General features: G+C 43.2%; 2 protein-coding genes and 1 pseudogene across 2 annotated transcripts in view; 2 read left to right on the forward strand and 1 right to left on the reverse strand.

Moving 5' to 3' along the window:
* LOC124988859 (MHC class I polypeptide-related sequence B-like) overlaps positions 1 to 27,082 on the reverse strand; it is a 79,447-nt gene that overhangs the window by 46,053 nt on the left and 6,312 nt on the right. Inside the window, exon 2 of the mRNA XM_047558659.1 lies at positions 2,715 to 2,890. The gene's annotated coding sequence lies outside the window, so the exon portion shown is untranslated. The remainder of the gene's footprint in view (positions 1 to 2,714; positions 2,891 to 27,082) is intronic.
* Positions 14,958 to 18,420, forward strand: LOC124989331 (heterogeneous nuclear ribonucleoprotein A1-like; annotated as a pseudogene).
* On the forward strand, positions 18,870 to 20,045 carry LOC124989332 (telomere attrition and p53 response 1 protein-like). Its single transcript, XM_047559226.1, is given in 1 exon segment — positions 18,870 to 20,045. A coding segment is annotated over 1 exon segment (1,152 nt). The 3' UTR covers positions 20,022 to 20,045.

A 27,082-nucleotide genomic window follows, 5' to 3' on the forward strand; every position in this document is an offset into this window, starting at 1 on the left:
AATAGACCTTTATTTTATTCATTCATTTATATGTGGTGCTAAGAATCAAACTCAGTACCTCATACATGCTAGGCAAGCATCCTACCACTGAGCCACAGCCTTGTACCTTTATTTTAATGAGGTAAATTTTTGTCAAATTTTGTCTAAATTTTTGTCAAATATACTTATCCCCTGTTACATACAGGTCATACCACATCTCACTCACTAGAGCCAATCAGTACAAGGTCATCAATATAATAGAAAATCCTGACTTCTTCTGAAAGGGAAAGCAATCAAAACCCGTAAGAGACAGGTGAGGTAGTGTGTGCCTGTAATCCCACCAACTCAGGAAGCTGAGGCAGGAGGATTGCAGGTTCAAGGTGAGCCTGGACAACAGAGAAAAACTTGATTTCAAGAAAGAAAAAGATTCTTATGAACCAAATTATGACATAGGTCTGAGGAGTTGATATCTTCTGAAATGAGACAGTGAATGTACCCTTTTCACCAAGTATCTCTGAAAGCCAAGATGAAAAATGTTCTTTCCAAATCCAAAGCTGAGGCTTTAAAGACCAGGAAAGCAGTTCTGAAAGGCATCCATAGCCACAAAACAAACAAATACCAAGGTTGGGCTTGTGGCTCAGTGGTAGAGTGCATGCTTAGCATGTGTGAGGCCTGGTTTAATCCCTTGCACCAAGTAAGTTCAACACACAACCCATCTTCCAGTGAACCCCTCATTGCTGCTCTGGACATGGTCCAAATACCCTCAGAAGGGCATCCCCAGGGATAGGGATGGAGCTCAGATAGGGATCCCTCAGGGATAGGGTAGAGCGCTTGTGAAAGTGCAAGGCTCTTGGCCTAATACCCAGCACTGGGGGAAAAATCATGCACCCAGGGAAATAATCTTTACCACAATGCCATGAACTTCCCCTGACCACTGAGTCTGCTGTGAGGAAACTAGAAGACCACAACACACTTGAGTTCATTGTGGATGTCAAGACCAACAAGCACCAGATCAAACAGGCTCTGAAGCAGCTCTGTGACACTGGTGTGGCCAAGGCCAGTATCCAGATCAAACCTGATGGAGAGAATTCCCATGCTCAACTTCTGTGTAGCTTTGGATGTTACCAAGAAAATGGGGATCATCTATACTGCATCCAGCTGGATAATTCTAAATACAAATTTTGTTCACCCTAAAGAAGAGAGAGAGAGAGAAGACAGTAAATGTGTATTTCTGTCTTTGAGAGCGAAAGACAAACTGCTTCTGCTGACATTATGGACAGCAATGGAGATAAAGCCATTTTCAGGTCAGGCATGGTGGCATACAGCTGTCTATAATCCCAGCAACTCTGGAAGTTTGAGGTCAGTTTCAACCACTAAGTGAGACCATGTGTCAAAATAAAAAATAAAGAGGAATGGACAAGTAGCTTATTAGTAAATAGCCCCACTGGGTGAATATCTAGTACCCCTGCTCCCTCCCAAAAAACCCCAGCTGTTTTCTAGGTTAATAGCTGCATATCAGGTACCAAGGGAAGTGTTATTTTGCTCTAGCAATAAGAGCTCATCTGACACAGCAGTTACAATTGGAGGTGCCCCTGCTTAAGTTCACTACAATCCACTGTGATTCTCCAGATCCCTCTGTCTTCAGCACAGGTCAAACAGGTAAGTTGAATGGGGGTGGCGGAGCAATCACCACCCCTGTATCTTTTAGGTCCTTGTTGGTGTCACTGATCTCTATAATCCATCCAGGAGTGCAATGTTTTTTTACCTAGATAGAAGTAGTACTAGGAGCCTCTGCTTGACTCCCCACCACAACAGCCCCACCCCAATATCAACAAATCAACCCGGAGACCAAGCCTGTTGCTGAGATGGCTTATTTCATTATGCTTTTAGGAACCATGGGAATAACACAGACTGAGTTTATGAACCCTCTGGATTCACTGTGAGAAAAATCTGAGGTAAAACTCAGATGTAGCACAGTGGAAGAGCACTTGCCTAGCATGTATGAACCCTGAGTTCAACCTTCATTACCAACAACAAAAAAAGAAGAAGTAAAAGAGAAAAGAATCAGCTAAAACATTGATTTAGGTGGTAGCACCTAAGAAGGGAGAAAATCAGGAAGAGACAAAGAGGGTCCTTACTTTTCATGAAAAATCTTACATAAATGTTTGACTCTTTAGAGGAAACTACCTTGGATTAAAATTTTTAAAAGATTATGCAAAATGAAAACTCAGTATAACAAATAATGCTTCAGGATAACCAAATGCACATGCTAGTCTTGGGTTCAATCCTCAGTACAACCAAAGTAAAAAATAAATTAAAAAATGTACAGACTAATTCTCTACCCAACTTCGCTATTGTTCCCCTAGGGGACACAAGCAGGGGGGGGAATCAGGACTCAACCAAGGTTCCGCACCAGGCTCTTCCTTCCAGGCAGGCCCTGACCTACTCTTGCCGCAGACAGAGGGTGCCCACCCCTGCTAAGTCTCTGGACCAGGTGCCTCTGGAGACCCCAAGACCAGCAGTCAGGAAGGGCCAAGATGCAGGGTGGAAGATCTGTCTCCCCACCACTCTGACTGCTTCAGGCTGCACCCATGGTGGCAGATGCTGGTGTCTGAATCACACACATTCTGGGTCGCTTACTCTCATCATCACAGTCCATAAGCACCTGGTAGTTACTTCTTTCCACAGGCAGACTGACCCCTATTGCTCAGAACCAGGACACCCAAAGCACCAACCTGTTCCCAACTACTTATGTGACCCTCCAGCTCTGCTTCATCACATAAGGGCTCCAAATCTTCAGGGCGGATGGACCCCACAGCATCACCCTGGAAGGTTGACCCCAGCTGCTTGGTGCCTTTGTGGTTCCTTGTCACCATCTGCTGATGATCCAGGACTTGTGAGCTCCTGAGCCCTGGGAGAAGGGAGAAGGCAGAGTTCAACTGGTTGCAGAATGACTTTTTATCTCTCAGAACCAATCTCTTCTCAGTCCCTCCAAAATCACATTCAGATTTCTGTGAGAGAAGAAAATAATCCCACTTTTCCAGTCCTCACCAGGCTCCTCTTGCAAATTCATCAGCAGAATCACCTGCCTCAGTTTCCACCATGTACCACACAAGGGAGTGAGAAACCAAAGGAGTAAGGGACAAGATCCCAGAGTGAAGCCCAGTGAGGGCTCCTTTCAAGCCCAGCCATTCCTGACAGAGTGGGGTCTCCCAGAGAAGGCAGCTCCTGCTCCTGCCAATCCTAGGCACAGGTTTCACACACAGGCCTTTACCTCCTTAGTATCCAGGCCTCCTCTGTGGCAGAGGCAGGTTTTTACCCAGCAGGGTCTGCTCCAGCTGCAGCTCAGCATCCCTTCCTCTCAGCCCTGAGCCAGCAGCTCCTAACTGGAAAGCCCAAAGGCACCAGCAGGCCCAGCCTGGAAAAACGGGTCTGCCACCTGCTCTGTTGCTTACCTGACCTAGAGCGGCCCACTCAGAGCAAATGCAGAATCCCTGGACCTCAGCACTTGCCCGGGTTCCCAGTCTGTACTCTTCCCTCCTCAGGCCTGCCTGGTCCGTGTGACTCAGGAAAGCAGCTCCTCCCCAAGGACTCAGGCTTCCTGAGACGGTCTCACCTTCTTTATCCCACCCTAAGAGGGACTCATACAGGCCACAACCCTGGGGGTGTAGCTCAGTGATAGAGCACCCCTGGGTAAATCCCCACTACTACTAAAAGAAAAAAAGAAAAAGGTGAGCTGAAAATGGAAACATTTTTATTGGGTGTGAACATTTAGAGCAGAAATTTGGAAATATGAACACCTGATTTTCACTTTTCCTGGCAAATGTCCAGGTAAATTGCGGGCAACTATTGTTCTCCACAGAGAACCAGAACTAGCATTCACCCTACAGCAGAGGCTGCAGGTGAGAGTAGGAGAGAGCACTGACCATCTGCCCTGGCAGGAGCGTCACCTGGATAGCTCCTGCTGTGGGGCAGTCTTCTCAGGCCCAAGGGGACATGAAAAACTGAAACTAGGTTCAAGGATGGAAACCACCCACCTCCCCACTGCTGGCCACACAGAAAGGGCAGAAACAACAGAAAGATTCTTCAAACCAGTAACTGTTCATGCTTCAACTTGGTTCCCTGATGAAACACCAACTTCCTGTTTTCTCTTTTCCTGACCCCTCAAAAAACCTAACAGATGACAGAGGAATGATTTTGACCATCCCTTACTCCAAATGCACAGGGGATTGACCATCTTAGAGAGGGGGAATGGCCCAAGGAGGGCAAGGGTGAGTTAAAACCATAAGCACAGACCCAGCACCCCAACACACAGTCCTTGGGGATTGTGGGGTGTGGGGTTTTCCGGGAACCCCAGCCTCGGGCATGGTCAAGATGGCGCCTGACGCTGAGCCAGAGGCGGCCAGCTATACAGTAAACAACCAGCGAATTCCAATAATTGGCTAGTTAACGATGTGACTAGAGCATGCCCCCCCTCGTGCACCCGTCCTGTGCCTGCAGCTGTCCGCGTTTATCTTGTGTACTCTCCCCTGATTGACTGAAGTGTATATAAGTCTGGTGGGTGGGAGAGTAGGGGGAGAAGCTGAGGAAGGGACGGAAGAAGCGGAAGAACCGGCGGCGACGGCGGCCGCGGCAGCAGCGGGAGCGGAGCTGGAAGGAGGAAGTACGCGGGAGTGGAAGGAGCTGGGAAAAGGAAAGCTGAAAGTGCGAAGAAGTTAGGGGTAAGAGAAGCGTAGGAAAGAACCTGTGCACAATAAACTTCCAAAGCTTCAGACATTTGCCGTGTCTCTCTCTGCGGGCAGAGGGGACGCGACAGCTGGTGCCGAAACCCGGGACTATAAAAGGGACAAGGTAAGATATCTTAAAAAAATTTTTTTTTAACAAGCTAAACCGGTTATAAAGAAGTCAAAAAAGGTAAACAGGTAAAGAAGTCAAAAAAGGTAAACAGGTAAAGAAGTCAAAAAAAGGTAAACAGGTAAAGGAGAGGCGCCTCGACGTTCGCGGTATAGCGACTATCCGGATACGCGGAATGCGGTCCAGTTAAAGGGTATCAGGACACGCTATCAGCGGTCCTGGGGGCACGCGGAATGCGGTCCAATTAAAATAAAAATAAGGACACACGGAAGGTGGTCCGGTATTGGGACACGCCATTAGCGGTCCTGGCGCGTGGAACGCGGTCTAATTAAAGTGAAAGTGAAAACACGTTTGAAGCGGTCCTACGTGAAAAGCCGCTATAAAAATTTTAATGCGCACTTGATAGTCTTCCTCTCAGCAATCTCCTTGCTCCTGGCAGCTAGGCCACTGTTATTGTAATTGCCATAATTAAAGCTATTCAGATTAGTAGCAATGGGGTCTGGGTGCGGCAACCCCTCAGGGAACCATTAGGAAACAATGGGATGCCACTGAGGAAAAAAAAAAACAGCTAAAGTAAAGAAAAGCCGCTTAGTGTGCCACAGGGGGTATCTTCATGAACAGGGTCTAATAGCAACAGAAAAAAAAACGCTTAAAAAGAATAAAGTGAGGAAAGATTGAGTAGTGGTGACCTAGAAAATAATTGCTCAAAAAATCTAAGAACAAGGGAAAAAAGGGAATTAAGTTTAACATAAAGAACCCCCAAAAGGAATAACCAAGTGGTAGTGAAAACTTAAGAACAAGGGAAAAAGGTAGGAGAAACCTAAGCCTAATAAAAAGAGCTTCAAAATTTGTAGAACCTGCCTGTATTTGAGGAGCAAATGGAGATACCATCAACCATTAGAAAAACTTTAAAGAGGCAGTTAAGACTATTGGAGACAGCTATGCAGAGCAGTGTTATCTGGAGAACAATGTCTAATTGGGGAAGCTCAGTAGCAAGAAATAGCTGTTGAAACTGCTTGCAGAAACATAGTGGCAAGGTTTCCCGATAGAAATGTTAATAGGAGAAGACCAATACGTTTCAATAGATGCACAAAATCAGCAGCAAGGAGATAATGCCCTAACAAAAGATAAGAGATAACTATAGTAAAATCTGTTACACCTTATGCCCCAGGGCTGTGTCCAGGATGCAGAGGAGGAGGTCATTGGAGTGGTGCCTGTCAGTCTATTAGAGATAGGGAAGGTAATTTTTTAGGTTTAAATCCTAAACTTCAAAAAAACGGGAGACAGGGCCCTCCCCGGGGCCCGCAACAAATATACGGGGTAATTCAACAAGTTCCCCGACGGTGGTATCCTCCCACAGAGAAGGGGAGCGCAGAGCCACCTCAGGAAGTGCAGGATTGGACATCTGTGCCACCTCCAGACTCATACTAACCCCAGATATGGGGGTGCAGATGATTGATACCGACTGGCATGAAAAAATCCCACAGAACAGTGTAGGGCTATTACTAGGTAGAGGTTCCTCAACACTAAAAGGACTTATAGTACACCCAGGGGTTATTGATCCTGATTTCACTGGACAAATAAAAGCCTTGGTCTCTTCACCAAAAGGAATTACGGTCATCTCTCCAGGGGATCGCATTGCACAAATGCTTATATTGCCCAGTCGACATTCTTTGTGGCCCAGTGAAAATACAAATAAAAGACAAGGAGGTTTTAAACCTTACTATGGATATGGAACAGAGGCCCCTCCTAAAATTAAAAGTGGGAAATATGGAATTTACAGGTTTATTAGATACAGGAGCAGACAAAAGTATTGTCGGCGCAGTGGTCTGGCCAGGGCACTGGCCATTGATCGCAGCAGCTCAGAGCTTGAGAGGCTTAGGAGTAGCAGAGAGCCCCAATCAAAGTGCTTCTTCATTATCATGGAAAGATACAGAGGGACACACAGGAATATTTCAACCATATGTCTGTAATGTTCCTATTAGCCTATGGGGACGAGATGTCCTGCAGCAAATGGATATGAAACTCACCACTGACCAGATTTACCAAGGGACTCCTGTAAGAAATATGTTACAAAATATGGATTATGATGATAAAAAAGGATTAGGAAGACATAGCCAAGGATCTACCCAACCACTGCCTTTACTCCCACCAAAAAATGATTCTCATGGATTGGGTTTTTCCTAGGGGCCACTGATGAACCATCAATCCCTATAATATGGAAAGATGATAAGCCTCGCTGGATTCCACAGTGGCCCCTAACAAAAGAAAAGCTAGAGGCAGCTCATAAGTTAGTACAAGAGCAGGTACAAGCAGGTCATTTACAACATTCTACCTCTCCTTGGAATACTCCAATATTCTTAACAAAGAAAAAATCAGGAAAATGGAGGTTATTACATGATTTAAGAGCCATAAATGAACAAATGTACCCTATGGGACCCGTCCAATGTGGACTCCCTCTTGTCACTGCACTACCAAAAAATTGGCCTACTATTATTCTGGATTTAAAAGATTGCTTTTTCTCTATACCCTTACACAAAAATGATTGCTGGAGATTTGCCTTTACTTTGCCCTCTCTTAATCACACTCAGCCTGACCAGAGATTCGAATGGACTGTGTTGCCTCAAGGTATGGCTAACAGTCCTACTATATGTCAAATATACGTAGATAAAGCGTTAACAACTACTAGACAAAAGTTTAAGAGATTGTTGATTTATCACTATATGGACGACATACTTATTTGCCATCCAGAAAAAGAAGTTTTGTTAGAAGCATTACAATTTATAACTCAAGCATTAGAAAAGAGAGGACTAACGATAGCCCCTGAGAAATTACAATTAGAGGAGATCCAAGAATATCTGGGTACAAGGCTCACTGCTACTACAGTCAGACCAACAAGGTTGACCATCAGGACAGATCAATTGAATACCTTGAACGATTTTCAGAAACTCTTAGGTGACATTAACTGGATTAGATCCTATTTAAAATTATCCACAGGGGAATTAAAACCTTTATTCGATATATTAAAAGGTAATCCTGACTTGAATTCCCCTAGGAAACTTACTCCTGAAGCGCGGATATCCTTACAGCTAGTAGAGAATAGACTTCAGCAGTGTTACGTTGATCGTTGTGATCCTACTCAACCATTAAGTTTAATCATAATCTCAGAGAAGCATACCCCTTTTGGCATAGTTTGGCAAGGAGGACCTCTGCAAAGTATAAATCTCCCTAGCTCTCCAGCTAAAACATTGCAATCATATCCCCAAGCTATTGCTCAGGTAATATTCAAGGGAATAGAATCTTGCATTACTGTTTTTGGAATCCATCCGTCTATTATTATAACTCCTTATTCCACTCAGCAAATTAAATGGTTAATTAATAATGATGATGATTGGTCAGTATTATATTGTACCACTTCAGCTCAGTTCGATAACCATTATCCCCAACATCCCTGGATTCAATTCTGTAAAAATACTCCCATAGTTTTCCAAAAGTGACTAGTGTCCAGCCTCTTAAAGATTGTGTAACCATTTTTACTGATGGCTCCAAAAATGGAGTAAGTGCAGTACTTATCGGTAAACAACTTCACACCATAATAGTTCCACCTAACTCCGCACAGGTTACTGAACTTGCAGCTGTAATATTAGCCTTTAAATTAGCAGATAATCAGCCATTCAATCTTCTATCTGATAGCTTATATATCGTTAACGCTTTGCAGGTTCTTGAAACGGTACCTCATATTTCTTCCATGTCCACGGTAGCTTCTTACTTTGCTACACTACAAAACCTTATCCTACAGCGTAAACATCTATTCTATGTAGGACATATTAGAGCTCATTCTAATTTACCAGGACCTTTGGCCAATGCTAATGACTTGGTAGATATGGCCACCAAATCAATTTTTGTTTTTTCTATAGAGGAACAGGCAAAACTCTTTCATGAAAAATTTCATGTAAATTCCACTACTTTGAGCAGAAAATTTCCTATATCTAAATGTATGGCTCGACAAATAGTAAAAAATTGTCAACATTGTGCTCCTTTAATCCCAGTACAATCCTTTGGAGTTAACCCCAGGGGACTGCTGCCTGGTCATATTTGGCAGATGGATGTAACCCATATTTCTGAATTTGGTACTGTTAAGTATGTACATGTGTCAGTAGACACTGCTTCAGGAGTCATTATGGCTTCTGCTCATTCTGGAGAAAAGGTAAAAGATGTCATTCAACACTGCCTACAAGCATTTGCTGGCTGGGGCATACCTAAAGTTATTAAAACAGATAATGGTCCTGCTTATACTTCCAAAAGCTTCCAGTTGTTTTTACAAACATTTAACATCCAATTAGTCACTGGCATCCCCTATAATCCTCAGGGACAGGGCATTGTGGAAAGAGCACATCTTACTTTAAAAAATTGTCTAAATAAACAAAAAGGGGGAATAGGAGCCTCCTACAAGTCTCCTAAAGATAAACTTAATTTAGTTCTTTTCATTCTAAATTTCTTAACTTTGGATAGGGACGGCCATTCTGCAGCTGATCGACATTATAATCCCCATAATACTTCTCAAGTATGGGCAAAATGGAAAGATATCCTGACAGGTTGTTGGAAAGGACCGGATCCAGTCCTTCGTTGGGTCCGAGGGTCTGTTTGTATTTTCCCACAGGATCAACAGACTCCAGTCTGGATTCCAGAAAGGCTGGTCAGAGTTTTACAGCATGCAAGTGATTCTGCTCCTCCTCGCGGTGACAAGCCTGAGCCTTCCTCCAATAACAGAAACTCAGACGGAGAGGCAAACCCGGAACCTATGGGCCATTGTTAGCCTGGCCATATTTTTCATTTCTGACTAACATATTTTTTATCCTTCCTTTTCTTGCTTTTCACCAATTTCTCTACAAGTCTGTCAATTCTACTGATGATTTTTCAGGTCGTGCTGTTTTTGGTGACAAGGATATTTCTAGCCTTTCTTTGCTTTAACAGGAGAAATTCTGCACTTTGCCGTTGGAATCATACTACAAATCAGACCCAGAGTAGAGCAACTCATTCTGCTGACCCTAGCTGTGATATTGCTTTTCCTCCCACGTCAGCTTGTGTATTCTCTTTTTTGTTTCTACCAACTAACATTTCTAATAACACCTCTTAAGTGTTCATTGACTGTGTCCTATCTCTCACAATACTGGAATGGTTCTTTTGCTACCTGTGCAATTTGCACATTTCTATCTTCCTACCAGTCCTAGTTTCTGTTGCAGATATAGAATTGCCAGTGCTATTATCAAGAAGCAGGGGAAGCTTTGACATTGCAACAGCCGTGATTACTGCCACCACAGTCCTTGCAGTAGCAGCATTGACATAACCACAACAACGATCATTCGGCCGAGAATGCAGTTGCAGCCTTTCAGACCATAGAGACTCTATCAGAGAGTGGACTCATTATAAGAACAAGTGGATGCTTTGCAAGAACTTTTGGGACTGGGATGCGTTTATTCCCTGAGAGCTGCTTTGTGTTACCCATGTTGTAACTCTATTGGGATGTATATTGTTTCTGTATTTGATATGGCTATAAGGTTCTTCTGTTTATAGAATTGTCAAACAGTGGGCAAGCTTAGGAGCTATGGTGGTACCCCTCTGCCTTGGCCTTCTTCTCTTCATTCGTTTTGGCATGCATCTGCAAACTAGCCAATAGAGAGATCAAATTATTTTTCATCAGGCCATGACCGCCCTAAAGGCCGACAGCCCCCCATTAGTATGGCTCTTGATGCTGGATCGGTAGTCAAGGACGGGTAATGAAGTAGGTGGCTGTGTACCGACCTAAGACAGGAGCTGCAGCATGCTCTGCAGGCTCTGATGACGGGTAAGGACATATGCTGACCACTCAGCCTAAGACAGACACGGTTCCGAGCCTTAGTTTAATATTAAAGAAGGGGGATCTGTGGGGTTTTCCGGGAACCCCAGCCTCGGGCATGGTCAAGATGGCGCCTGACGCTGAGCCAGAGGCGGCCAGCTATACAGTAAACAACCAGCGAATTCCAATAATTGGCTAGTTAACGATGTGACTAGAGCATGCCCCCCCCTCGTGCACCCGTCCTGTGCCTGCAGCTGTCCGCGTTTATCTTGTGTACTCTCCCCTGATTGACTGAAGTGTATATAAGTCTGGTGGGTGGGAGAGTAGGGGGAGAAGCTGAGGAAGGGACGGAAGAAGCGGAAGAACCGGCGGCGACGGCGGCCGCGGCAGCAGCGGGAGCGGAGCTGGAAGGAGGAAGTACGCGGGAGTGGAAGGAGCTGGGAAAAGGAAAGCTGAAAGTGCGAAGAAGTTAGGGGTAAGAGAAGCGTAGGAAAGAACCTGTGCACAATAAACTTCCAAAGCTTCAGACATTTGCCGTGTCTCTCTCTGCGGGCAGAGGGGACGCGACAGTGGGGCTAGACAGGAAAACCTCAAATGTCATCATCACCTTTCACTGCTGTGACAAATTGCCTGAGGCAAAACACTTAGGAGGAAAGATTGACATTGGTTCAAGTTTCAGCAGTTTCAGCCCAGGGTCATTTGGCCCCATTCCTGTGGGCTTGTAATGAAGCAGAAAATCCTAGTGGGCAGGGCATAGCAGAGTGGCACTCCTCACCTCATGGTGGTCAGAAGGCAGAGAAAGAGAGACCCAGGAGTCTGGGACAAAATACACCCTTCAAAGGCATGCCTCCTCCAGCTAGGTCCACCTCCTAAAGCTCCCATGCCTTCCAGTAGAACCAACATCTGGGACCAAGCCTCCAACTCATGAGCCTTCAGAGGATATTCCACATGGAAACTATAACACCAGGTAGGACAAAAACAAGAACCACAGCTGCCCACAATGGCTGGTCTTTCTCCCCAGATGGTCTGGCATCTGCCTTTTCATCCTTCTATAACATGTCCACCCTGTTAAACTGGCCACCCTGGGAAACTGAACATGGACAAAGGGCTTAGAACATGAATTTCCAATATGAGGAAACAGGAAAGGAGGAAAGAAGGTATGGGAACTGAGAAATGGAGGAAGGGGACGTGGAAACAGGCCAACACGTAGTTTGGGTCCCAGAGAGAGGCACAGGTTCACTCAAAATATAGGTTGGGAGTGGAGGGGGAGGCTGGCCTTCAGGGATAGGCCTGCACAAAGGTCAAAGGTGCAGGCAGGACTTGTCAGAGGGCAGGAGGGCTCAGGAGGAGGCCAGGGTAGGAGGACCCATGGCCAGAGGATTTGGAGACAGGCACGTGAGGGGGCAGAGAGGAGGGTGCATCCCCTGTGTGGCCTCCTAAAAGACAAGGTAGGGCAAGTGCTATAGAGGGGCAGGAGGTGCTGCAGATCACAACCCAAAGGAATTTAGAGTGGGGTGGTTTCTCCAGAGGGATGTGAAGCAATGGGCTGGGTGCAAAGTAGAAGATAGGCCAGGTGAGGCCCCATGAGGGGAGACCAGGTGGAACTGTCAGCATCCCCTGTGGACAGCCAGATGACAGGGTTCCCAAAGAGCTGGTATATCTTTTCTACACATGGTGCTATGAAAACTGGAGATTCACATGAAAACAAATGAGAGTGGAAACTTTTCTTACACATACACGAAAATTAATTCCGTGCTGGAGATAATACTCAGGGGCAGAGCTCTTGCCTAGCATGTGCAAGGGCTGGGCTAGATCCCAGCACCATAAAAACAAAGAAACAAACAAGAAACCCTACAACTCAAAAATGACAAATCATTCAACCCACTGAAAGCTGGGCAAAGGATCTCTACAGACAGTTCCAAGAAAAGGCATACAAATGGTCAATAAGATCAGGAAAAGATGCTCAACATTAGTGGTCATTTGGGAAACGCAAATCAAAAACACTACAAGATACTATTTTGCACCATCAGGTTGGTTACTGTTTACAAAAAAAGCATGCAGATATAAAGAGTTTGCAAATGTGCAGAGAATCTGCCTCTGGGAAAACGAGATAGAAGAATGAAAACAGACCCTTATCTCACCTTTCATACATGAATCAACTCAAAATGGATTAAAGATATGAATGGAAGAATTGAAGCTGAGTGTGGAGGGGAGACCTGTCGTCCCAACTACTCTTGAGGTTGAGGCAAGAGGATCACTAGAGCCCACAAGAGTAAGACCAACCTGGGCATAATAGAAAGACCACTTACAAAAAAAGTAAGACCTGAAACTATTAAATTACTAAAAGAAAACATAAGGGAAATGCTCTCTTCTTTTGGTTCAGGCAGAATTTTCTTGGATATAATCCCCAAAACAAAGGCAAAAGAGACCATATAGACCATTGGGATCGCATCAAGCTACAATACTTCTTCCTGGTAAAGAAAACTATTAATAGAATGAAGAGATGACCTGCAGATTGGAAGAAAAAATTTGCAAATCATAGGTCAGATAAGGAGTTAATACACAAAATATACAAATAACCTTATATTTAAAAATGGGCAAAGAATCCAGACTTTTCTCAATATATGATATATAGAAGGTCAATGATATGTGAATTAATGCAAATGGAAATTAAAACCACAGGAAATATCATGTCACACCTATTAGACTGGTCATTGTCAGGACATAAAAAATGAGTGTTGGCAAGGATGTGAAGAAAAGGGAACATGCACGGCTGGTGTTGTAATTTAGTAGAGTCATTTGGGAAAACATTATGGAGATTCTTCCCAAAACTAAAATATAGAATTCCTATATGATCCAGCAACCCCACTACCTCATACACTTCCAAAGGAATGGGAGTCAGGATGCTGAAGAGAGACCTGCACTGCATGTCCGTTGCAGCATCAGTCACAACAGTAAAGATATAGAAACAACCTAATACCAATAGATGAATGGATTTTAAAAAACTGTCTTAAACCAACTGGTGCACAACTAAAATCCCAGCTACTCAGAAAGCTGAGGCCAGAGGATCACTTGAGCCAGAGTCAGAGGCCAACCTGGGGAAAACAGCAGAACTATCTCTCAAAAAGAAACCAAAACAAAACCATTATGGGATATACACACAAAAGAATATCAATCAGCCTTTTTAATAAAAGGAAATTAAGGATGGAAATGTAGCTCAGGGATAGAGGACTTGCCTAGCAACCACGAGGCCCCAGATTCTATCACCAGGAACTTCTCCCACTAAAAAAAAAAAAAAGAAAGAAAGAAAGAAAGAAAGAAAGAAAGAAAGAAAGGACTTTTAAAAAACAGGTATTTGTGTCATTTGTGACAATATGGATGAAACTAGAGGACACTAAGAGAAAAAAATAGGCATAGAGAGACAAAGGATCTGACTTCCATGCAGAACATAAATAAATCAAAACTCAAAGAAGTAGAGAGCGGAATGGGGGGGACCAGAGGCTGGAGGACTGGGATGGGTAGAAATTAGATGGAGAAAGGGGAGACACTGGTAAATGGCTATAGAGTTTCATCTGGATAAGAGGAATAGTCTGGTATTCTATAGCACAGTCAGGTGACTCCAATTAATGATATAGTGTATAATTCAAAATAACTAAGAATTTAAATTTCTTTGAATATTTAAATGATAAATATTTGAGGTTATATATATGCTAATTCCCCAGAATTGATTATTCTAAAATGTATGCATGTAACCAAATGACATATTGGGTCCCACAAATAGATACAACTATTTGTCAAAGAACAAATTTTTGGAGAAAAATTGAAGTAATAATCATTAAAAAAAAAAAAAAAAGTTGGGTCTCTCAAAAAGGGGCAATGGACAGTGGCAGCAGTGGATACAGTTCCTTGTAGGCAATAGACCCTAAGAACAGGAGGAAAGGAAAGGCCTCCCTCCGTTGGTGGGAGGCAGGAGATCAAGTGTGCAGACCTCCTAGAAAAGGATCAGAAAACTGCACACATCAGGGGAGGGGAGGCCAAGAGGGCTGGGGGACAATGAGACGGCAGGGGAGGATGCAAGGAGAAATCTGCTGAGAACACAGGCATATTAGAAAATTAGAGATCATTTTAGGGTGAAAGGAGTACAAGAGGGGACAGGACCCCAGGGAGCAGGAGCCCAGGGGACAATGTAGGTGGAAATGAGAAGTCCCAGGAAGAATCTCTTGACCCAGCAGTCTTCAACCACTCACCTCCTCAGTCTCCCAGTCTCCCCACAGCAGCAGGAAGGGCCATGGTGTGCTGGGATATCCCTACCAGCTCAGGGCAGGAAGAAAGACCCCGAACTCTAGGTAAGGAGGACTCCAGTGAGCTCAGCTGAAAACATGCCTATGACCCGAGGAAAAGATAGGGCTTCAGGAGCTCGAACTGACCCCAACACTGATAGAAAGTGGTCCCGTAGACCCTTGAAGGGTCCTTGAATATCTTTCAAAGGAGCAATCCAGGAGGCACCCTGGGAACCCAGAGGCGACAGAAGAACGGGGATATCCGAAAAGAAAGAGCAAGGCACAGGGCTGAGACCTGGAAGCACCAACCTAGGATGTGGGGCGTCGGGTGGTGAGGTACCCGGAAAAGCAAAACCGCATGTGGTGGCAATGATCCGTGTCAGGTCCACCACTCCTCTCCACCAAACAAGGTTGAAATTTTTTTTACAAATAAAATCAAAGCAAAAAAAAAACAAAACAAAAAACCCAGAGAGGGAGATAAGAAAGAGCTGTGGTTATTTTTTTTAAAGAGCATATGGGGGCTGGGGATATAACTCAAAAGAGAAGCAAGTGTTTAGCATGCTCCAGGCCCTGGTTTCAGCAGTTCCTACAAATAAAATCAAAGCAAAAAAAACAAAAACAAAACAACAACAACAACAACAAAAAAACCCAGAGAGGGAGATAAGAAAGAGCTGTGGTTATTTTTTTTAAGAGTATGTGGGGGCTGGGGATATAACTCAGTTGGTAGAGTGCTTGCTTTGTAAGCACAAGGCCCTGGGTTCAATCCCCAGCACTGCAAAAAAAAAGAAAAAAAGAAGGCCAAAAAAAAAAAACCCAGAGAGGGAGATAAGAAAGAGCTGTGGTTATTTTTTTTAAAGAGCGTACAGCTGGCAAAAACAGCATTTATGAAGAGTTTGGAATATCATAAAAAGTTGATTATTGACCATAATAATTTTCCAAATGCAAGATTCAAAATAATTCATCGTGTGTGACCGTGTCTGTGTAGTCCTGCCTAGAAACCAGTCGGTGGACCACAGAGTGTCTGAGCAGCACAGCCCCAGAGGCCCTTCACACCCAAGCCCAACTCATCTGCCGGTTAACCAGGATCCTCCCAGTGGAAACAAGAGGTGGTTTTATATCTTACTGCTTCTGTGCATTTTAAATATTTTCTTTGTTTAATCAGTATTTACTTTCTAGAATATAATAAAAAATGCACTGTGAAATAAATTTTTAATGAAAAATTCCCAGAGAAGGGCTAGAGCCTGTTCTACTTGCTGCCTCTGATCTTTACTGCTTTACTAATTTGGTGGTGGCATTTTACCTTTCTTTATTAACTCCATCTTTTCATGGGACAAGGAGGGTTCTCCCTATGTTTTCAACCCTTTCTCAAACTCCTGAGTGACCCACCTCAGCCTCCCCCGTAGCTGGGATTACAGGCCTGGCTTTAGCTTATTTTCTAGTGAGGGTTTCAAACATTTCACAGTCCTACAAGTTGGTTAAATGAACTTTAAAATGAAAGTAGAACATTAAGACAGAAGTTCTGTCCTCACAATTGCACATTATGTTCTTAACACTTTGCAAATTGGTACAACCACTCTGGAAGGCAGTATGGAGTTTCCTCAGAAAACTTGGAATAGAACCACCATTTGCCTCAGCTATCCCACTTCTCCATTTATACCCAAAGGACTTAAAATCAGCATACTACAGTGACTCAGCTTCATCAATATTTAGAGCAGCTCAGTTCACAATAGCTAAAGTATGGAACCAACCTAGGTGCCCTTCAACAAATGAATGGATAAAGAAAATGTGATATATATATATACAGCCATAAAAAAGAATTATTTTATGACATTTGCCAGTAAATGGATGGAACTGGTGATTATCATGCTAAGTGAAATAAGCCAATCCTTCAAAACCAAAGACTGAATGTTCTCTACGATCTGTGGATACTAACCCACAAAAAGGTGGGGGAGGGCAAGAATAGAAGTTCATTTAATGAGAAAGAAGGGAAAGGAGGGGTATATGAATAAGAAAGACAGTGGAATGAATCTGACATAACTTTCCTATGTACATATATGAATAGACCATTGTGTATCTCAACATCATGTACATCCACAAGCTTGGGATCCTAATTAGAATAAGATATAATCCATGTTTGTATAAATACATCAAAAAAATAGATTCTACTGTCATGTATAACTAAAAAAAGGACAAATAAAATATTAAAAGATCACGCTGTACACTGTATTATAATGTCTCCATTAAAAATAAATCTTTTCAAAATTAAAAACATATTTTAAGTGTAATAGGATTTTGTCTTTTTTTTTTTTTTTTTTTTTTGTACTGTGGATTGAACACAGGTTTGCTTAACCCCTGAGCTAAATTGCTAGCCTTTTCTATTATTTATTTTGAGGTAGGATCTCAAGTTTGCAAAGGGCCTTCCTAAGTTGCTGAGGCTGGTCACCAACTTGTGAACTTCCTGCCCTAGCCTCCAAAGTCACTGGAATTACAGGCTTGTGCCACCACACCAGCTTGTTGTGGATTTAATTGGCATTTCCATAATGACAAACAATGACAAGTGAAGCTATTCACTGGAGGGCTGAGCTTTGAAACAACTGATGAGAGTCTGAGAAGCCATTTTGAGCAATGGGGAACACTCATGAACTGCATAGTAATGACAGACCCAAACACCAAGCACTCTAGGGGCTTTGGGTTTGTCACTTATGCCACTGTGGAGGAAGTGGATGCAGCCTTGAATGCTGTGTGAACAAGGTGTATGGAAGAGTTGTGAAACCAAAGAGAGCTGTCTCAGGAGAAATTCTCTCAAAGACCAGGGGCCCACTTAACTGTGAAAAAGATCTTTGTTGATGGCATTAAAGAAGACACTGGAGAACATCACCTATGATATTATTTTAAACAGTATGGAAAATTTGAAGTTATTGAAATCACGACTGACCAAGGCAGTGGGAAGAAGAGGGGCTTTGCTTTTGATGACCATGACTCCATGGATAATATTGTCTTTCAGAAATACCATACTGTGAATGGCTACAACCGCGAAGTGAGGAAAGCCCTGTCAAAGCGAGAGCTGGCTATCACTTCATCTAGTCAAAGAGGTCAAAGTGATTCTAAAATCTTTGGTGGTGGTTGTGGAGGTTGTTTGGGTGGAAGTGACAATCTTGGTTGTGGAGGAAACTTAGTGGTCATGGTGGCTTTGGTGGCAGCCGTGGTGGTGGCGGATATGGTGGCAGTAGAGATAGCTACAATGGATTTGGTAATGATGGAAGCAATTTTGGAGGTGGCAGAAGCTACAATGATTTTGGCAATTGCAACAATCAGTCATCGAATTTTGGACTCATGAAGGGTGGAAACTTTGGAGGCAGAAGCTCTGGACATTATGGTGGTGGAGGCCAGTACTCTGCCAAACCACAAAACCAAAGTGGCTATGTTGGTTCCAGCAGCAACAGTATCTATGATAGTAGCAGTAGGTTTTAATACTGACAGGAAACAAAGCTTAGCAGGAGAGGAGAGCCAGAGAAGTCACAGGGAAGCCACAGGTTACATCAGATTTGTGAACTCAGCCAAGGAGTTGTGGCAGGATCTAGCTGCTACAAAGAAGACAGGGTTTAGACACTACTTATGTGTATGGCAAAAAAAAATTGAGGACTGTATTTGTGACTATTTGTATAACAGGTGATTTTAGTTTCTGTTCTGTGGAAAGTTTAAAGCATTCGTCAAAGGGTTTTAATATAGACTTTTGTTTTGCACTCATGCTGTTGATTGCCAAATGTACTAGTCTGATCATGATGCTGAATAATTTTTTTTTTTTTTTTTTTGCGGTGCTGGGGACTGAACCCAGGGTCCTGTGCTTGTGAGGCGAGCACTCTACCAACTGAGCTATCTCCCCAGCCCTAAATGTGTGTTGTTTTTTTTTTTTTTAAACTATGTGCTGTGTAAAATTATTCAACTCCAAAGCCATTGTGGTAAAACTTTCCCAACAGTGTACAGTTAGAATTCATTCAGGTTGCCGCACCTCCCGCGCCCTGCGAGGCGGCGGGGCCGGGCGGGGCGACCGCGGGCCGGGGTCGCGCCGCGGCCCTTCCTCCCCTAGACGGCGTCGCGGGGGGCGGGGGGGCGGCCGGCGCCGGGACCTCCCCGCCCACCCGCCCTGGGCCGCCACCCGCCCTGCCCGCTCTGGGCCCTCGGCGGCCCGGAGCCCCCGACCCCGCCAGGCCCGGCCCGGCCCGGCGGGCAGGGAGGAGCCCCCCGCCGCAAGATGGCGAAGGCGGCGGCGGGGCCATTGTGCCCGCGTCCCCGCCCCCAGCGCTGCCCGGGATCCCGAAACCCCGGACAAAATGGGAAGCCTAATATGGCCGTTCGGAGTGATTGACGCCCAAATAGCATTCTCTCCCCTGTCTCTGTCTGTGTCCTTGTGCGTGCGTTTCTTTTCGTTTTCTTTCGTCCTTTTTGTTTTGTTTTGTTTTGGTTTATCGTTTTCAGACCGAGTGTGTCAGCAGCCAGGACTTTCTCTCTGGGTCCCCTTCCAAAACGCAGCCACCACGGTCACCAACCTCTACAAAGAAAGTGTGGATACCCATCAGCGAAGTTTTGATATTGGAATTCAGATTGGCTATCAGCGATGCAATAAGGATGTGCTGGCTTGGGTTAAAAAACGCAGAAGAACTATTCGTAGAGAAGATTTGATCAGCTTCCTGTGTGGAAAGTTTCCTCCACCACGAAACTCTAGCGCTCCCCCAAGACTGACTGTAGTGTCCCCTAACCGAGCTACCTCAACGGAAACTAGCTCTTCTGTAGAGACTGATTTGCAACCCTTCCGGGAAGCCATAGCTCGGTCTTAGGGTGCAATGGCTAGTCTAAGCGTGCGCTCGAGTACCCCAGGCTCTCCTGCACATGTAAGCAGTGGCTCGAATGCTAGTCGAAGGAGAAATGGACTCCATGATGTCGATTTTAACACTTTCATATCAGAAGAAATGGCACTCCACTTGGACAATGGTGGGACTAGAAAGCGTACCTCAGCCCAGTGTGGCGATGTCATTACAGACTCACCAACCCATAAACGCAACAGAATGATCTAAACTGCAAACATTCTCACACCCACCATGCTGCTTGAAAGCCACTCTATCCTCAACATATACTGTTATTGCAAAGGCAACATGAGGCCATCTTCCCTTGTTCACTGTTTAAGACAAGTGAATTCGATAGTGGTTGCCATAAAAGGAAGTTCTAGGTATTCACAGTAGATGCCTCTTGTAATATGGCTTTCTCAAAAACTATAATCCCAGCAGAGGACATCAGATATCGTTTAGTCTTTAGCAAGATCATCATAGGCAAACATATCCATTCCAAGGCTAAAAGTGACCTTAACTGTATTTATTCTCAAAGGGAAAGGAAATATCAGATGTGTATTTGGTTATAGAATTTTTTTTTCTCCCCAGTCCATTTCCTGCTGTGTTGAGTATTTTGCTTCAACAGTATTGCCAGGTTCCCCAAATTATCTAAAAACAGGATTTGACTTCCTTGTCAGATCTGCAGGCTTCCATTTTTACAGCTGCACTGTACCATGCACCTGGTTTCTATATAGTAACGGTGTACAACTTCTAATTATTGGACTGTGCCCTGTTTTTAGTTTTCAACACAGTTTCTAATTCTGGTGATTGTGTGATGTAAAGAGGTGCTATGATGGTCATGCAATTAATACTTAATATTGAATCAATACACAGAAATTTATTGGATTTACTTTGTGTGTGTTAGTGCTCTAAAAATAGCAATATTATTGAAGTGCCCCAGATTAACCCTGTAGGCTTCAAATACTCAGTTTTAAGACAAGTACTACTTCTATGCATGGTACTCCTTACAGTAAATGTAAACTTGTAGACTGCATTCAAGGTGACCTGAAATAGAGAGGTCATGAACTTTGAGAGTGGGCTTCCTTTTGGTTAAGTATTAGTGAGGGGAGATGGATGGTGGGGTAGGTATTTATTCAAGCCTTTCATTTCCTGCTTTTCATTTTTCATGGATGCCCTACTTTGTGCAGTTTCCATTGTAGTGGGTGGAAGGTGACAAAGCTGTTTTATCTACTAATAATGTGATCACAACCTAAGTAGCAGAACCCAACTCCCCCTGTCCCTTCATTCCCCCTCCTAAGAAGTGCAGTTTGGAATCTCATTCTGGAAAAGGTGGAATCGCATGGAGGTTCTTTAGATGTTAGGTAGACCTAAATAAAAGTTCTCAATAGAGTCCTCTTGGAGTAAATATAAGACCTCTTGTAGCTACAACATTTTAGAGCATGTTTCATCTTCATTTTTAATATCTTGAACTAAATGATAGTCTTTTTTAGATGAAGAACTGATATCAGCCTGCCTGGTACTGTAATTTATTCTATCCTATTATTATATATCAAGTAGGACAGTGAAAAATGTTTCCTTGCAAACTTGTAGTCCCGTATCAGTTACTTCCTATTTTTATCCTTAAATGACCATTGCAAATCAGTGTAAGGGTTTTTCCAGTAATTACTCACAGCACTTTGTTAAAGTTTGCAATTTCTTCAGCCATTTAATAATATCTTTCTGTGAAGAAACTGCTAAGTTAACCATATTGACTGGGTGGGATATGAATGGAATGTTAGAAATGTTGTGTGAATTGAAGTTCTGTATTCGTTATAGATATAACCCTTATTTAAAACAGTGAAATCCATGCTCAAAAGTAGGAATGAAAGTTTCTAAATTTTTGCAACAGTGGATCATTTTTTGTTAGAGTATAATAGCAGGAAGAATTATAGCAATCTGTCATTTTACCTGAAACAGACATGCCTATGTATTATGAATACTTTAAAGCTTCCCTTTGGAATATACCAAGAAATGCATTTGGAATTATCTTTGCTTTTCTGTCATTGTAAATTTAGGTTCCAGAATTGGGGTTTGGTGGTGTGATGCATTGCTCACAAGAGGCCAGAACTCCTATTCCTACAGGATTTTGCGATGGAGGAACACATATTTAATCTCCCCTTCATGCCTTGGTTCTTGTTCCTCTTTCTAAGTTGAATAACAATATTTTTGGTTGTTTTGTTTTAAGTTGGTGCTCTGAAGCTTAATTTTAGTACCCTTTACTCTCAATTGTCAAATTTTGATAAAACATGTGCCATTTTCTTTGGTAAGAGAAAGTAGGTCTGCCAGAACACAATTTATATGCCTTATTGGCTCCATTAAACTTTTTAAAAACTTAAAAAAAAAAAAAAAAAAGAATTCATTCAGGTTAATGTCAGGTTCAGAAACCTTGGTGTAGTTGTTGTGAACTTCTGAAGTTCTTTCATTTCAAGGGTCACCCAAACACAGCTATGGAATTATTTGGTTATAAAAATGATTGTTGGCCTATGTTATGCAATACCTAAATTGAATAACGGTACCAGATAAATAATAGATGAAAATGGAGCTTGTGTATCGTCCATTATCATGTGTAATCAATAAACTATTTAGTTCTCTTGAATTGAAAAAAAAAAAAGATGTCAATCCTTTCTATATTCCCAATAATGTTTAACATTATTTTCAATTTCCACTTAGGCATCCACAATAAAGTGTTCTGGATAAATGAATGAATTGCACAAGGTGTTCTTCATTTCATTATTGTTACTTTTTGGTACTGGGTTTTAAACCACTAGTTCTTTTTTCTTTTGAAACAGGGTCTTGCTAAGTTGCTGAGGCTAGGCTTGAACTTAGGATCTCCTGCCTCAGCATCCTGTCCAACCCTCATGCCAAAGTTGATACATTACAAAATGTTGGTATGTTATATCCTAATAAATAATTTACTGTTTTCGCAAGCTTGACTTCCTTTAATTCCCTTCTCCTCATGTGACATAAAATTACTGTGCTAGATTTTAATGACATAATAAATTTTAAAATACAGTGGCCATAATAATTGTAAGCACCTTGGATAAAGAATTTGGTTATAGAAAACTACATCGCTTTCAAATTTCCCTAGTTCCAGCAAGATTTAGGATTGGAAAAGTAAGTCAGTTCACATACAAATGAGAATTTATTACTATTTTTCAATACCTATGGAGAACCATGATAAATAGGTTTCTTTCTTGTGATTCTAATATTGTATTAGCTTCTGAGTTTAAGAAAATCTCATCCCTGAAGAAAGCTTAAATCGCCTGTATTAATGATTCTTCCCAAAGGTGGAAAGCACAAAGCTGTCACTGATAGCCAGGGGTGGACTGAAAAAACCTGAGTTACAGTGGACCCTTCGTTCATTTTCTCTAATGCTGCCCTGTTTACATGTGACTATCTAAATTTAAATAGATTAAAATTAAAGAAAATGTAAGAGCCAGTTCTCACTTGCATAGCCACATTTCAAATGCTCAGTCACAGGCAGCTCCTGACTGTGGAGATGAGCATGATAGACAGAATATCCCATCATGGCAAGAGGGACCACTGGACAGTGGTGTTCTAGTGAATTCTGGTTCCATAGATGGGATCCTGAGTACAATTAAGAGATGGCGACAATTCCTCCTTTCAATTAATCTTCATGATCTCTTCTCTGGCTAGTCGGGGTCCATCTCCTTTTTGACCAAAGGTTAATTTTTCCAGTTACACATAAGTAGTTCATATTACTTTTTTTTTTTTACTGGTTTTACCCCATAAATTACAGGAGAGGCTCATGGATTATTTTTAAATATTATCAAAAGGTCGTATAAGAAAGTACCATGTTTTAAAAAAAGAAGAAAAGAAAAAGATAAACCCACCAATTTCTGTACCAATTTCCATAGCAATAACAATCCATGGCTCCCCACCATCTTATTTCAGGATCTTCCTCTTCAGGCTGATCCATAAAGTTTTACTCCTATTGGTGCATCTCTAAATAATACAGACTATTTAAAACTCTATAAACATTTTTTTAAATTTTGGGGGGCTGGGGAGATAGCTCAGTCGGTAGAGTGCTTGCCTTGTAAGCACAAGGCCCTGAGTTCGATCCCCAGCACCCCAAAAAAAAAATTTATACAAATAGGATCATGCTATCTTTGACCTCATTTTAGTTCAGATATGTGTTTTCTAAGTTTTTAGATATATGTATTTATCTTTGTTGTATTATAGCATTCCATTACATAGGTAGTTCACATGTTGAATTGCCCCTTCTACTCTTTGTGGTCATTTAGTTCATTTTTAGATTTGGGAAATGATGAACAAAGCTGCTTGCTGTAAGCCTTATGGTACGTATTTGTTCCTACACATGAGAATGTGGTTCTCAGAATTATGTGTGCCGGAGTGGAAATACTATGTGTGTGTAATATCCAACCTAATAGGCAGTGACACACTGCTATCCAGGTCAGCCACCACCCCTCAGACTGCATGGACATGGAGCTGTCAGTGGCATGAGAGATGCAGGATAGAACTGAAGCAAGCACAGGGGGAGAAACACCATCAAGGATCTTGGGGTCTGAGGGAGGCCATGCCTTCCACACACAGAAATGTGCCCCCTCAGTAATCAGCTTTGGTGTGTTACAAGACCCTGGTGAAGAAGAATGTTTCACTAAAGAACATTGGAGTGACAATAGCCAACATGTACTGGGTTCTGTGGAGGTCACTAGATCACAAACTGGACAGATCCAGGGCAGTCCATCACAACATGGAAATGGTACATCTGGGCTTGAGCCTGAATCACACGCAGAAAACATCCTCCCTGAAGTGGCTCTGAACAACCAAGCACACAAATTGACATGATCCACTGTTACAATTTGGGTCTGGAATATCCCAAATGCCCATGTGTTAAAGACTTGTTCCCCAGTCTTTGGCACTATTTAGAGATGTTGGAACCTTGAGGATGTGGGTCCTACTGAAATAAACTAAGACCTTGGATGTGTGTCTGGGCCCTTTCCTGTCTCTCTTTTTGCTCTCCAGTTACCATGAGGTGATCAGCACCTTCTGCTAGGTGCTCCCCACCTTCATGTTCTGTCTCACAACAGGTCCCAAAGCAACATAGCATTTTGACCAAGGACTAAAAGTCTTGAAATAATGAGCCCAAATAAACTTTTCCTCTTTTTAGTTTGTTTTTCTCAAGTATTTTGCTATAGTAACAGAAAGCTGACTAACATATTGGTGTTCAGTATTGGCCACCTAGGACTCGAATGACAGGCATATGAATGGGCAACCACAAAGGCAGAAATGCACCCAATATTTGAGCTCAGCAGCACTGATTCCCCTTACTAAGGCTGATCCAGATGCTGCCACCTCTTAACATCCACCCTTTCAGAATTAGGTACCAATATTGATCCTGGAGACACCATTATTTCTTTAGGTGATCAATCTGACACCAATAAGAAATTAATTTCACTGAGCCAATTGAATTCTGGAAGGACATGAGGTTCATCCTCGTAGGAATAGACACTAATTTCATGTTTCAGTTTTTCCTTCCATGACTCAGACACTCAGCCAGCAAGCACTACTATGAAGGCCATCATGCCAAATCCACAGTATCCAAATTGCTCTTAGTTTGGTATCTGAACATGACACCACTCAGAGTGAAGCAGGTGTGGCACGGGCCATGACCATGGGACCCACAGGGCACAGTCTGCATCATGGAGGGGCTTTAAGCAACACACAATGCTGGTTGAGTCTTCTAAGGCACACCTGAGCACCAGGTTTGAGGAAATACTCTAAAGGAACAGTGCGCCTTTGGTCAGGACACAGTATTCATTGAATCAGAGACTTCTCTATGGCACTGTGTTCTCAAAGGAAAGGACATGTGGGACCAGAAAACAAGTAACACCCTTTATCATAACTTAGATTCACCCCCTGGGGATCTTGCATTTCCCCATCTGCCACTCTGGGCTCTGCAAGATGGGATGCCCTGATTTCCTGAAGGGGTACATCCCTACCAAGGGACAAAAGTGTGCCACTGGACAACACCTGCTGTTGCCACAGGGGAAGTTTGAACAGTGTTACGGTTTGCATGTGAGATGTCTCCCAAAAGTTCATGTGGGAGACAATGCAAGAAAGCTTAGAGGTGAAATCATTGGGTTATGACAGCCTTATCCCAATCTGTAAATTAATTCTTGATAGGGATTAACCAGGGGATAATTTAAGGCAGGTAGTGTGTGGCCAGAGGATGCAATGATGTTCTGCCTCACCTCAAGCCCTAAGGAATGGAGTCAGCCTTCTATGGACAGAGCCCTCTGAAACCCTGAATGCAAAAATAAACTTTTTCTCCTCTAATTGTTCTTAGTAAGGCCTTTTAGTCACAGCAATGAAAAAGTTGACTAAACAATCAGTATGCCCTCATGGAGCAGCACTGTGGTAGAGAGACCCTCAACACCCCTCTTGCCAGTGGTGATGGACCCTGATCTCCAGGAGGAGGGAGGGCTGCTGTCACACACTGAGGGCAGGAGGGGTATACGTGAATCCAATGATCCACATGGGTGTCCCCTGGTTCTCCTTGTCCCATTTCAAGTGGGAACTAACCCTTGTACTCATCTTGCCTGTCAGCGTTTGATTTCCAAGGTTCAAGACATCTCAGGCAGTTTTCGGTCACACCCCCTCCTGTGTTGAGATCCGTGGCACCATTGTTGCAGAGGCATTGCTTACCAGGCTTGTTGAAGCCAATCACTGATGGTATGGTTTGGAACTGGACTGTCCCACAGAATCCTATGTGTTAAATGCATACTCTCCAGCTTGGCACAAGAGGAAGGTGGTGGAAAACTGAAGAGGTGGGGCTTACCAGGAGGTCTTCTGGTTGCTAGAGACATATCACGAGAGGAGACCAAGGAACCATGCATGCCCCTTCCTCTATCTGCCTTCATGAGGTGAAAGGACTTCCTCAGTCATGCACACCTGCCATGATAAACTGTGTTGACACAGGCCCAAAACAGCAGGGCTGACAGTCAAACCTCCAAAACTGTGAATCAAAATAAACCTTTCTGTTTTAAACTTGATTATTACAGGTACTTGTTACAGAAAAAAACTGGTCTAATAAAGAACACTGAGAAAGGGAGGCATGGGATTCCCTTCCTGGGAGGCATGGGACTCCTCTGGTGGCCATGATATACAGGACACTTCTTTGTCCTGGTTGCATTCTCCTTAGGTTGCCTGTGGTGTAGGACCCATCCTACAAGCATGTCTCCCTCTGTCCATCTCCCATCTTCTGA

This window comes from Sciurus carolinensis, chromosome 7 (genome assembly GCF_902686445.1).
Source record: "Sciurus carolinensis chromosome 7, mSciCar1.2, whole genome shotgun sequence".
NCBI lineage: Eukaryota > Metazoa > Chordata > Mammalia > Rodentia > Sciuridae > Sciurus > Sciurus carolinensis.